The 13,586-nt window shown below is 50.4% G+C and overlaps 1 protein-coding gene across 5 annotated transcripts in view; it reads right to left on the reverse strand.

The window, feature by feature from the left end:
* The window catches only part of FAM208B (family with sequence similarity 208 member B), a 59,175-nt gene that overhangs the window by 10,850 nt on the left and 34,739 nt on the right, over positions 1-13,586 (reverse strand). For all 5 annotated transcript variants that reach the window (XM_025191453.1, XM_006035298.3, XM_025191455.1 and 2 more), the window contains 4 exons: positions 11,473-12,016; positions 5,650-9,642; positions 3,072-3,197; positions 586-739 (listed from right to left, as the gene is read on the reverse strand). In XM_025191453.1, the coding sequence (XP_025047238.1) occupies positions 586-739; positions 3,072-3,197; positions 5,650-9,642; positions 11,473-12,016 (4,817 nt within the window). The remainder of the gene's footprint in view (positions 1-585; positions 740-3,071; positions 3,198-5,649; positions 9,643-11,472; positions 12,017-13,586) is intronic.

Below are 13,586 nucleotides of genomic sequence, written 5' to 3' on the forward strand. Positions count from 1 at the left end.
ATTGGGATGTTTCACACCAGTTCTGTACGTCTGGCTTTCCAAGCTGGAAGTAGCATGGACAGCATAGCGAGGCACTGTACGTGCATCAGCCAGCTCATCTGAGAGGCAGAGTTTATTGGCACGTGCCCCATGCCACACAAAGCTGGCTATGCTACTATTCAGAGGAAGTTGCATACGTCACACATCTCAGTGTGGCACCCTGTAGCCCTGCACTGGGGCGGTATAGACTTATGAAATGGGATGATACGTCAGACAGCGCTACGCACGAGATAGAAGTGATCCTGATTTTAATGAGCCACCCAGAGGCCTACATAGCAGATTCCCCCCCCTTATTTTCAGCGATGGCTCAAGAGGTTAAAAACATTGGTAGCGTTTTCCTAGGCTGCTAGCTGAATCCAGCTCAGGTTGAGTTTGGCCAAGTGAAAGCCCCCTAGAGCCATATGCACGTCCCCATATTTTTGCCGTCTTCGGTATTCAGCTGAAGCCGTCGTTTCCGCAGCTGCTCTCCAAGATACCCTCCTGGAACGAATGAGCCGTGTCCACGTGTAAGAAAGGAGAAGCAGGGGCTGGAAACGTGGAACTCACCTAAAGTGACCGTTTCTAATACCTCCTCGTCTGAGACCACGAAGCCGCCCATGTGAAACAGGTCCTGGTAGGTGTGGTCCGTTACGTCCTCCGGGCCATCCACTCCCGCAAAGGTCACGTTTGGGCAGTGCTTTAGCCGCAGCAAGGAAGGGATCTGTGAGAGGCAAACACATCCTTCATGCCCTACACACGCTTCCTAGCAAGTGAGAGTTCACACCCACTGCTAGAAGACTCGTTCCTTCCTCTTCCAGGAGATGCGAGGTCTTGGGGTCTCAACCACGGTCCCTTGCTTTAGTCCTTTACCCTCAGGTCTCCACAGTCCAGTCCCCTCTAGCTCTAGATAATTAAGCGACCCCCAAAGAGCCTCTTACTGTGGGAGAGATGAGGCACTTGGAGGGACCCACTGCCCTGAGTCAGGCACTGAGGAGTGAGGGCCCTGAGGAAGGGACTCGTGGACGCCACCAAGCTGAGTGGGAGATGCTGAAGGGAGGGAGACCCCAAAAGCAGTTGGATGCCTAGATCCAGGCTGCACCAACTCGCTAGCCCCACTCAGGGCTCTGAGCTGTGACCTCTCTCCTGGACACAGCAGTGTTACAGTGATGTTGCAGCCGTGACGGTCCAGAAATTATGGGAGAGGCAAGGATTGCTTGTGGGGGGTGTCTCTCTTATTGGAACAAGTTCATGGCTGGGATAGAGGGAGTCAGGCTTTTGAATGCAAGGCATTCCTCATCAGGTCAGAGCAGTAAGAGCCAGCACAGCATCGTGGGTTGTAATAAAAGGGAGCGAAATCCTCAGGGGCAGCAGACAAACACTTAGCAGAAGAAAAGCAGCAGCTTGTTGGGAGATCAAGGCCTATTGAAAGGGTGGAGGGTCATTCTCATCTTTCATGGGCGGGGAGAATTCAGGGATCAGGTAAGTTATAATGTGCCACAAACCCAATATCAGCATTAAGTCCTTGGTTTTGAGTGTCCAGCAAGCTTATGAACTGATCTTCCCAAGTACAGGCATCTGTCCCTTCTGACGGACCAATGGCAATAGCATCCCCGTGTCTTGTTACGGATACGGCCCATACCTAGGGCACTCAGCTGGGACCTGGGAGACTGTGTTCAAAGTCCCTCCTGATTTGATCAGATCGGGAGCAGGGACTTGAGCCCAGACTGCCCGGGAGCCACTGAGTATTCTGCAAACCTGCTGGGGCTCTTCTGCTTCACATAAATAAATGCATGCTGCAGTAGGGGCTGAGGTGCCCACAGCCTCGAGGAATGCTCTGACCTTGGACTGTTGGGTGCCCTTAGGGCTAGGAGACAGCAGGGTGGAGGGCTCCCCTAAACTGAGGGGGGCACATGCCTAACTGGTATGCAAGGTCCCCGAGCCCATTGTGGGCTTAGCCCCGTGAGCCCAGGGCCAGTAAGCAAGGTGGTTCGTGGGGTCAACTGAAGTTGAGCAGGGGCTGAAACCCATAGATCAGGTGCGAGCAATTATTTCAAGTGGAGGGCCACTTATTTAGTTTTGGCAAGCCATCGAGGGCCAGATGACAGGCAGCCAGGGGCAGATAAATATTAATTTTCTAAATGTTTTAGGGGCCCCACAGGCTGGATAGAACGACCCAGCAGGCCACATCCGGCCCCCGGGCTGCATTTTGCCCACCCCTGCCATAGATTAATATGGTTTTTGGTTGTAGCCGTGTTGATCTGAGGACACAGGCAGGCAAGCTTCTTTGGGTAGATGTGATATCTTTTATTAGACCAACTTTGTAGAGTTGCTTTGTCGATTTAATAAAGGATATCACATCTACCCAAAGAAGCTTGCCCACCTATAGATTAACAGAGACAGACTGGTGCTGGACATGGAGGCAGGAAAGGTGTAATTTCAATACTCAGTCCCTGGCCACGGCTTAGCATGGAGCAGGCTAATAGGTGACACTGAAAGGATGGAGGACAGAGCTTCTGCACAACTCCCAGAGGCTTCTCCTGGCTGAGGAATATCTCCTAGAGGAGTCTCATTGCAGGAAGCAGCTCTTCCAACATGCATCCAGCACAGAGACCTCTCTGAAGTGCCCGATGTGGCTTTGCTAGTTTGCAAAGAGCACTCAGAGCCTGCAGACAGGAGCAAAGGGCCTGAAGCCCAGGATCCGACTCAAGCTGCCTTGATGTGCAGGCTTGGACGAGGTGCTGTGATGCTGTTAAACCAGGCGAACCCAACTGACCAGTGTCCTGCCTCTGCCGCGACTCCTGCGTGTCATTAGCTATTCAGCAATCCAGGATGGAAGAAGAGAAATGAAGCTCGGCCCTGACTACACTCCTGCTGGGTTTCTTTTATAAACAACCCCTCAGCCAAGCATTTGTTAGCTTTAAACTGCAAAATCCAAGAGCAATACACATGCAAACGGTGACAATTACTTCTGGAACAGGGGCAAAGTAAGAACTTTGTGGTATCTGGAAACGGGCCTGCCAGTCTTGGTGCAAGGAATGCGTTTCTGAACCTACTTTATGAATATGCAAAGATATGTCCTCGTTCCTAATAATGACGATCAGCCGGTCCGTCTCCCGGTGTTTTAGCTTGCAGAAGTTCACCGGTTCGATCTCAGTGTGGCCGCCTTTCTTCAGCAAGTTCTGAAACACAAGTCAGTCACTGCAGCATAGGGAGGATCTTGGCATGGCCAAACGTTTTATAGCTTAGTGAAACTGGCTATCTAAAATGATCCCCTGCCGTCTCAAATGTGCGATTTATCTGCTAAAAACCTGGTTTCTTAGACTTTTGTGATGCTAATGCCCGACAAGAGACACAAACCTCACCATACGCAGGTACCTTTTGTTAGGTTTTCCTCCTCAAACCCATTTAGGTAAAGTTAGCCCCGTTACAGCCCAGCTGAGAACGCCAGCCAGAACTGAGTGGAAAAAGTTGCCTATGTTATGAATATGCTTAAGATGTGTTGCTCTTAATGAGGATTTTGATTCTAGGAATAGTTAAGCGACCCCCGAGCGAGCAGGGGGGGCTGGACCTGATGATCTCGTGAGGTCCCTTCCAGCCTCTAACTTTTATGAGTCTATGAATATCCTACCTGTCTGAACGTTCAACTTTTCAACACCAGATTTTAAAACTAAGTTTACCTCAGGGTCAAATACCACACAGGAAAACGAAGAATAAGAAAAAATAGCAATCGTTTTGCAGCAGGCCCTGCCTGGGCAAACCAGCACGCAGCGCGAGAGACTCAGAACAGCCTTCTCACCATTGCCTCCGCTTGTTAGTAGGGGCAAACTTATTTTCAGACTCCGACCTACCCTTGTGGAGTGGTACATCACGCTCTACGCATCATCTTGTGTTTGGGGGAAATGATCTGCAACCTCTGGGTGCGTGCACGCGTGACACTGTGGAGCTGCCTAATTAGCTTCACAGTAAAGCATTGGTGTCTACATGAGTGGCGCTATTAGGCCAGAGCAAACTAATTCACTCTACTGTAGGATACTACTGCCCAACACAAGTACTGTTGTATGGCGGAGTTATTCAGTCTGTCAAAATGCACGTGTAGACACTGACAGGGCTGGCTGGGGCACAAGGTGCTTCAGTGCGGGGGGCTGCCTGCTGGCTAGCCCCACACTGCAGCACCCTCGTGCCCCAGCCAGCCTCTCCGCAGCATGTGGACCTGAGCAGGAACAGCCCCGGGCTGGCAGGCGGACCCTCCGGCGTCCTCTACCAGCCAGGGCTGCTCTACCCTCAGCTCAACGTGCTACGGTCCTGGGTGCATGTGTAAATGTGCAATAAACTCCGGAGCAAGCTGCGACAGAGCTCATTGTGTCACATTAATATTCATGTATAGATGCACCCACGGTGTAGTAGGTAGATAACTCAGTACTCGGACTCCATACTAGCTGATTTGATTAAAGAAAATTAAAGTTCCTGTTATAGACATAATAACATAGGATGTGCCGTAACGGGTCCTTCTAGCCTGCTGTCTTGTCCCCGACGGCGGCAGGGGTGGATGCTATAGAGGGAGAGCACTAAACTGAATGATCTGTCCCATGTTCAGTACCCTCCCTGGCTTCCACCAGTAGAGATACCGGAGGAAACATCTCCAACCATTCTGCTCAATAGCCATCAACAGACCTATCTTCCGTGAATTTATCTAGTCCCTTTTCATAGCTAAGTCCCTTTATCTAGTCCCTTTTCATGCGATCTCTGGGTGCATGTACACACGACACTTACTGTGGAGATGCCTAACTAGCTTCTATCTATGAAAAGGAACTGAATAAATTCACAGATGACTTTGAACTTGGCTACGCTGTGTAGAGCTGAGATTATAGTTGTATGGCAGCACTTCCCAAACTGTGGGTCACCCCCCCAAATGTGGTCGCAACATCAGGGGATGAGGTCATGGGGCTGTGCGTTTGGAGCGAGGGGAAATGGGCCATAAATGGGGTCATGCTGAGGAAAAGTTTGGGAAGCACTGTTGTATGGGATGGTTTGGATGCGGATGATCCTGCCTCCGGCAGGGGGGCTGGTCTAGATGACCTCTGGAGGTCCCTTCCTGCCCTACTTCTCTATGACCATCTTCCTCCCCCACCTCCTGGGGCAATGCATTTTATAAGTTAACTACACATTGCATAAAAAAAGCAGTTTCTTTTGTTAGTTTTAAACCTGCCTCGTGCTAATTTCCGCGGATGCTCCCTCGTCCTAAGCCCAAATGAGCGTAGGCGATGCAAACACCACTGTCAGTATCACCATGTTTTCTATGCCTACTCTGGCTTAGAAAACTTGGTTTGAACAATAACTTCAAGCCAATCATAACTGGGTTTCGACTGGGCTCAAAGGAGACGAGATGAAACAACAGAGGTAGTAACTGGTCAGGTCTGATGCGCTTATGGTGAGGCTGCGTGAACTCCCCGGGACGGGAACGGCTGGGGAGGAAGAATTGCAGGATGGAGGTACGTTGGCCAAAGCACAATGCAAAGCTTGCGCATGCTCACCTTGGCAGCAGTACCAGTGAAAACACTAACAAGCAATATGCCCCCGCACAATTTGAAATGATGTGAGTGGATTTAAAAGGCTCTGCTGGTGTTATATTACCTTCATCCTCACAAAGAAAGGATCGTCACTGGTTTCAACCAGGTAGAACATGAAAGTGTTTTTGCAAGCCTCTTTCATGACACCTTTGAGCCGGAAATGCAGTGTGCTGCACAAGTCCGCGATCATGGTGTCGTAGACGGCCGTTCTTCTGGGGAAATAGCTGTATTTTGTCCTTTTGCAAGTGGACTCTTCTGAGGTAGTGCTTTGGCCTCGCCCTTTGTTACCCGCATATATACTGTTCAGCATCACCCTGTTAAACTCTGCATATTCATCTAGAATGCCTGAAATATCCCCCCTTGATTCGTTTAGCTTATTGTCGTATTTTAATTTGCTGAGGTGGAAGGGAACGGCACAGTTGTGGCTCTGGCTTTTGATTTTTGCAGCGTTCCTTTCGCTGATAAAATTATCCTGCCGTGGGAGGCACGGCGGGGGGTCATCAAAGTCCGTGGGGCTACCGTTTCTTAGGTGCCAACCAGAGCTACAAGGTTTTGTGTCTGAATGCACAATTGTCACCAGAAGCGGGCTGCGACTCCTGGATGGCGCATTGAGAATGGGGGATTCGTGTGCCTCTCTTGAGGGCAGAGTCTCCGGTGTCGCTTGGACAGGAAACTCTTTTGGAAAGATACCGCAAGAGGTAGAGTAGCGTGATTTCTGTCTCTTTATGATTTGCTTTAGCTTATAATGGAAACGTAGACATTCCATGTCTAAAGTGTTCTGCGTGAGGTCATCAAAAGCCTTCCAGGTCCTCGTCAACGAGCTTATTAAGTCAGGTCGTTCCCTCGAGCCGTCGTGTCTTTTTGAAGGTTGTAACGTTCTAGTTTTGTCCTTGTGCTTTTTGATAACAGTGAAGTTTGTGTAGTCCTTTAGGGTGCCCTGATCATTTCCCATATTGACAAAACGGGGTACGTGCCTATCGCTTTCCCCTAACCTAGCAGGCCAGCTATGCTGCCACATTTCAGACTCAACACCCAAAACCCTTTTGTCCGTCTCCAAAGAGTCCCGGTCCTTAGCCTTACTGTCTTTGTTCGCAGGAGATTCATAACGAGCCCTTGCCATGGATGTCGTCTTGATGGCGTCCATGGTCTTTGTACTACAAGAGCCACTAAACTTAAGTTTGGGGTGCACAGTTCCTCTGAAGTACTCATTGTCAGAGCCTCCAGAAAAAGCCTCACGTGATACTTCTTCAAGGGCCGCGATTGTACCGATGTCTTTGCTAATGAGTTCTGTACTCGGGCTGGGCAAATTTTCGCCCAAAATTTCCTCTGCATCACTCAGTTCTGAATTCTCTCCAGAGTCTCTCTGGGTATGTAAAGCAGGCATCCGAACAAAGGAAACGGAAGGTTTTTCCCTTGCCGTGTCCGAATCAGCACATGCCTCCGATTCTCCTGTCACGGGGTCCCTCTGCGTGTCTGGCGTTTCCCCAGCAGAGCTCTGTTCACGTGTCTGTCCCGTTGGTTCCTCCTCTCCTGAAATAGAGGCTGCGCTTGCTGTGGGGCTACCGCTTCCCAGATCAAATTCCTCACGCGGCGAGAGTCCTTTGCTGCCGCGCTCTAGCAAGCTTGTTATTTTAGCTGCAGGGAGCTCAAGCTCTAGGAACGTGTCTTTTTTTGTCTCTTTTGCGTAACAAGAAACAGAGGAATGATCCGCTGCCAAAGACGATACTTGACTCTCCAGGATGGAGCATGTTTCTGTGACATCCATTTGATCAGCGGGGTTGGGGTTTATATTCTGGTGAAGCAGCCGATCAGGTTCACTTTGCTCTAATAGGGAGCTGTGCAGATCCACCTCTCCGCTAGGTGAAAGGCCGGGCTGCTGAGAAAGGACACAAGTCATCGCTTTGGCTTCGGCTGGAGTAGGTTGGCCTATTGAAGAGTCTTCCTCCTCTCTCTCGAGCAAGTCCACTGTTTTAACTACAGGGATTTCTTGTTCTAGCAACGTTGGGGGTTTGGCCTGTTCTGTGTCATTCGGACCTGAGGTGTCATCTGCAGCAGAAGAGGCTGTTTGACTCTCAGGGATGGAGTGACGTATCTCTGGGATGTCTCCTTGATCCATGCGATCAGAATTCAGGCCTTTGTGGAGTACTGGATCCTGCTCGCTTTGGTCTAAGAAACCGCAGTGCAGAGCCGCTGCTTTGCCAGTGGGAGTACAGCACGGCTGTGATGGACTGAGACTCGTGTGCTCTGGCTCCGGAGGAGAAGGCCTGTCCGATGAGAAGCTCTCCACCCTGCACCAACCAGGGCTGCGTGCAGGCCAATGGTTTATGAAGTTAATTTGTTTTACACCCACATGCTTTTCAGTAATAGACTGGTCGCTTTTCGTTAAAAGGGTCGGAGTTGATTCCTGCAGTTCGCAAAGGGAAGTCTTAAGTTCTCCAGACTCAGTCCTTAGAGTCATCTCATCCAAGTCATGGCGTAGCGATGTTTCAGGAACAGGACACACACCACTGTTCTCAGGTTTGTTCCAGGTCTCCTCAGCTGTCGAGTCAACTTCCAAGGCTGTATTTTCCCAGGCTAAGTCCTGGCTTTGTCCTGCTCCTGCAGATTTGTTTAGCAACTCTGCCATTTCATTAGGGGAGCTCCTTTGCTCTCCCTGAGTTAGCATATTGCTTTGCACTTGGCTGGATTCCTCAATGCTCAATGAAGTGTGCTCAGAAGAATCACTGCCTCCATCTTCCTGGGAGATGCTGGTGTCCTCCACTGACTCACTTGGGGCTGATGTTTCAATTTCTTTAGCTGGTAGGCCAGTGACCTCCTGGATTTGTGAATGAGTCTCTGGAGATGGTGTCATTTCAGCAGCAAGTTCTTGATGGACAGGACTCGCATCAGAGGATAATGTCAGACTTAACCCATTCTCACATGGGGACTCCCAGTCAAGCGTGCTAGCTGTATCACTCTCTTCCGGTATCCAAATTTCCTTAGGAAGGACTAAGTTAATCAACCCTGCGTCTTTACCTTGATTCTCCAAATTGTCATTATTTTTTTTAGCTGGTAATACAGGGACCTCTTGGTTCCCTGAAAGCGCCTCGGGAGACTGTGTTATAGTGTCAGAAGGTACTTGATGGAGAGGGCTGGCATCGGATGACAACGTTAACATTAATCCACTGTCACATGGGGACTCCAACTCAACAGTACTGAGAGCATTACTCTCTTCTGAAGCTTCTTTAGGAAGTATTAAATTGATCGCATCTGTGTCCTGATCATCATGCTCCAAATGGGTGCTGTTAATTGCTTCAGCTGGTAGGGCAATGGCTTCTTGGTTGCCTGGATGGGCCTCTGGAGACTGCGCTGTTTCACTGAAGGGGCCCAAATGGATAGGACTCGTGTCAGATGACAATGTCAGATTTAAGCCACTGTCACAGGGGGACTCCAAGTCAGCTGTCCTTGGTGTGTCGCTCTCGTCAGGGATGTAGATGTCCTTAGGAAGGACTAAGTTAACGGGATCCTGGTCAATATCTTCATGCTCCAGATCAGCATCATTACTCTCTGAAAGGGCTAAAACAATTGGCTCCAGGTATATATTTTGGTACTCAAAATCTTCCTCTTCTTCCTCCTGGTTTTCTAATGGATCTTGCGAGTTGCTCACTTCTCTGTCAGGGCTGTCAGGTTCTGGGCACTCAGGGCTCACTTGTAACCGTAATTCTTCGCAGACAGGGAGCGATTCATCAGCAGCCACATGCCCTTGGTCCTCATTTTCAGCGGAGAGAGTGAGGCCCTCCACTGCTGTACTTCCCTCAGGAAGGACAGGGTCCTCGCCCTTAGCCAGAGGCTGCATATTGTCCAGCTTCTCTGGAAATTCATTCTGTGCCAAAGAAGTGTCATGTTGTGAAACTTTACTTGAATTAAGGGCTTGATTTGCTTCCTCTGAGCCATCAGTGCCAAGGGCTTTTGGTCTTGGGCTGGCATTGCTGTGTTTCTCAGAGGTGCTGTTGTTACAGCTACCGGTGGAGACCAGGGTGTCAGGCAATTCCCTTCTTTCGCTTTCCTCTTCATCCACCTGAAATAAAAGAAGTTGAGGTTTAACCTTTGCAAAAGAAATGCAGGAACAGAAAGATCTCTCTGCGGTGGAATAGCTACGCTGTTTAACACGCTTCATGCTTTCATGAGCAAATCAGGAAAAGAATAGTGAAATTAAATAAAATCTGTAATACAATATTTTAGGACTAACTTCTGTCCTCACGTAGGCCAATCCCCTATCTTTCAAATTCCTGCTTGGGCACGTCTACCGGAGACGCTTTACTCAAGATTAGAGCAAATTATTGCGCAGTAAGCGTCACTGTCTACATGTGCAGATGTTTACTGTGCAGTAATTTGCTCTAATCTTGAGTACATTTGCTACCTGTAAATACAAGCAGCAATTTTACTCGGGAGTAATTACTGCATGGCATGGCACATGTAGATGGCCAACCAGGAGCAAATTTGCTCTCAGTCAGCCAGGAAGCGGGGGGTGGGAGATTGCTCCCTGCCCCTGGGGCGGGCTCTACCACCAGCACCCAGGGGGGAACAATGTCCCCCTCTTCTGCCAGCAAGAAGCTCCCAGCTCCTGATCCACAATCAGAGCAGGGGCTGGCAGCGCCTGGGGGCAGGGAGCAATCTCCCAGCTCCTGCCAAGAGACAGCTGTCTCCTGGTCCCATGTCCCCTGCCAGCCGCTGGATTAGCACCCAGGGGGAGCCCTGAGCTCCCCTTAACTGCTGCAGAGGGCCAGTGCAGGGCTGGCAGGGGTGGGAGCAGGCTGCTGCCATGAGCAGCAAATCTGCTCCCACTTCCCCACATGTGTAGATGACTGCCTGGCGTGGGCTTACTCTAGAGTAAATTCCTGTGCTCCCCTTGACTGCTGCAGAGGGCCAGTGCAGGGCTGGGAGCAGACTGCTGCCATGAGCAGCAAATCTGCTCCCACTTCCCCACATGTGTAGATGACTGCCTGGCGTGGGCTTACTCTAGAGTAAATTCCTGTAGAGTAAACCCACCCCGGGGCATTCACATGTGTAGACACACCCCTTACCTATTTCTACTGTGCTGTCCACAGGATGTAGTCAGCTAACAGCAACTGGCCAGATGCTCAGTAGGGATTTGGTTTTAAATGGATGAGTTAAGACTCTAAAAATCAGCAGCAAGATGCATCCATAAACTGAAAACAGGACAGAAACATTAGCCAATGGCAGAGTGAAGCAAGGTTCCCAGTGTGTCCTCTATGGGAACAACCATCGTTACTCATGTCTAAAGAATGAAGAAAGGAGAGAAAATGCTTCTGTCCTCTTTCCAAGCATGTGTGACACCAGTCGTTTCCCTAAAGAGAAACTCTGACACTTGAATTTGGGACTTCAGCATTTGTACAGTGTTATTCAGTTCAGAATCACTTTCGCTTCCTGCTACCAGAAAGTGCTCAAATCCTCCGTGAGTTCTCATGCTACTTTCTACCTTAGCGGCTTCCTCTCCTTTAAAAGGTATTGTGCTGTGGTAACCAGCAAATGACAGAAGGATGGATATGGCTTCTTCCAGAGCCCAGACACTGCTCAATGAACCCAGGAGAGAGGGGTAAAGGTCACTCCAGTGGGACCTGTGTGCTGAAAGTACCTGACCTTGACTTAGAGGATATGAGCACTGCAGGCACTAACGTCTAGCCACAGCAACACACTGTTCACCCAGCTTCTCCGGTGGCCTTTGCCCTGAGCTCCAGGCTGCTGTATCTGGGCTACTTACTTTGATGCTGGCTTGGATATGTCTGCACTATAGTGAAGTCCCACCAATGACTGCAGGATGGACATCCCCTGGATCGGAGGCAGATATTTAAGTTGCACTGCCCTGAACAGAAACCCACAATCTTACCTTAGAGAAGGCACCAGCACTATTCACACATTCACCAGCGGTGACGTCTTGGGGCCCATCTTTCAAGAGCAGCCTGCTGGGATCAGGACACTCATCGAGAGAACAGGTCTCGACACAACTCGTGGTTGATGGTTCGTCGCCAGAAAGCCACTGTCCAGAGGGGGAGGATGTTGTGTCAGGGACAGTGCCAGAAGTCTGTTCAGCCTCCCCTTGAGAATCTGCAGGGCACTTCTCCAAACCAAGGGATCCCTCAGGATCTTTGTTTAGTTCCAGAGGATCCTGGCTACAGCTGGGAGTCCGTTTAGCCTCAGATGAAGAGTCCGCAGGGCACTTTTCCAAGCCCAAAGAATCCTCGCCGTCCTCACTTAGTTCAAAAGGGTCCAGGGTACTGTTTAAGGATACATATTTTTCAGGGTTGCTGTGCTCTACCACCTTCCTCGTACTGTTTAGGAGTTTACTCGGCTTGCTGTAGAAGAGAGCAATCCACATATGAAGTATGAGCTTCTTGTCTTCCACGTCGTCAGGTAAATCAGGGTTCCAGGGCCTGGGTGGAAAAAAAAACCAACACATCTACCTGTGAACCCCTGCCTCATTTCTGTGAGTGGTTTTGCAAAGTCCAATCCCAGCAGCTCAAAGGACTCACAAGTCTCTAGTGTGATGCATTTATTCTAGGACAGGGGTGCTCAACCTCTGGCCCATGGGCCATATGTGGTCTGCGGAGGAGCCCCGACATCTGGCCTGCAGGGCTCCCATGGGGCGGGAAATTTAGCGGTGGGAGTGGTGGCCCATTAATATGGTCACTTCCCTCCCTCCCCTGCCAATTTCCCAAACCCCAAGCTCTGCACTGCCAGTTGCAGCTGGGCCACATCCCCTCCCCCACATCTGGATCAGGGCCAGAGCATGCCTTTCCCGCCCCCCACAGGACCAAGCCAAGCCCCCTTTCCCTGTGCAGCTGGGTTATGCCCCTGCCAGGATGCGGTTGGGCCAAACCCTGTTTCCCCCGCAGGGCCAGGCCATGCCTCCTTCCCCTCCTGCAGGACTGGGTAGGAGTGGGCCATGTCCCCTTCTCTTTTCCTTGTGGAGCTGGGCCATATGACCCCGGCACCTGTTCCTGCCTGAGGCAGGGGGTTGGATCTGATGATCTGTTTAGGTCCCTTCTGACCCTAAGCACTATGATACACCCTTCCCCTCCAGGGTCTGGTTGCCCCCCATGTCCCTCCATGTGGCTGGATGGTGCCCACTGCACCAGCCCTGGACCACAAGTGGGATCCAGCCTGCGGACAGATGGGGCATAACCCATTTGACCTGCTGGGGAAAAAGATTGAGCACCATGGTTCTAGGGCATCGCAAATGAGGCTGATATATGGGGGGTTTCCTTCCAATTTCTCTGAAAGAGGTAGACAGAAATCAGCGTGTGGGATCTCTGCTCACAGTTGACTGGATGTGAATGCCAGGTACAGATGAAAAAGCAGAGATCCTAGGTTCCTTTAACTTGGTATAAAACAAGCAGTTGCCAATCAGCGAAGGCCAGAGCTGGATGACAAAGTTCTGTTGCTCCAAATACCATATTCTCTCGCATACAACACACCCTGGAATAGAAGATGCACCTTGTTCTGGAAAGGTGGAATAAAGGAAAGAAAAGATCTTACCCTGTCGGGGGTAACTGAGCAGCAGCAGCCAGGGAGCTGAGCCTGCTCGTGGTTCTGCTCCCTCTGGATGGCTGCAGATTTTACTTCCGCTTTCGCTTGGTATTACCGTATTTTTATTTTACTGTATTTCTCACATACAATGTGCACCGAAATTTCCATCAGCTGGTTTTTGGGGAAAAGGTAAGTGTTGTATGCCAGCATATATGGTATGTATGTAAAGACCATGCCCTCTCACAGCCAATATAGCTCTGCTGACAAAACCCTTGGGTGTGGACACCGTGCCGCTGACGAGAGGGATTTCATTGGCCTGTATCAGGGCTGTCCAACTGGTGGCCAGAAGCCCCCAAGGTCCTGTCCAGCCCCTGCTTCTCCTGCTGCTGCCAGGGTCTCCAGACTCCCTCTCCCTCCTCCAGCTTTTACTTCCTTCCCTGCCACTGGCTGGGGGGGGGGGCGCGCGCCGGTGCG

Source organism: Alligator sinensis, unplaced genomic scaffold (assembly GCF_000455745.1).
Source record: "Alligator sinensis unplaced genomic scaffold, ASM45574v1 scaffold1056_1, whole genome shotgun sequence".
NCBI lineage: Eukaryota > Metazoa > Chordata > Crocodylia > Alligatoridae > Alligator > Alligator sinensis.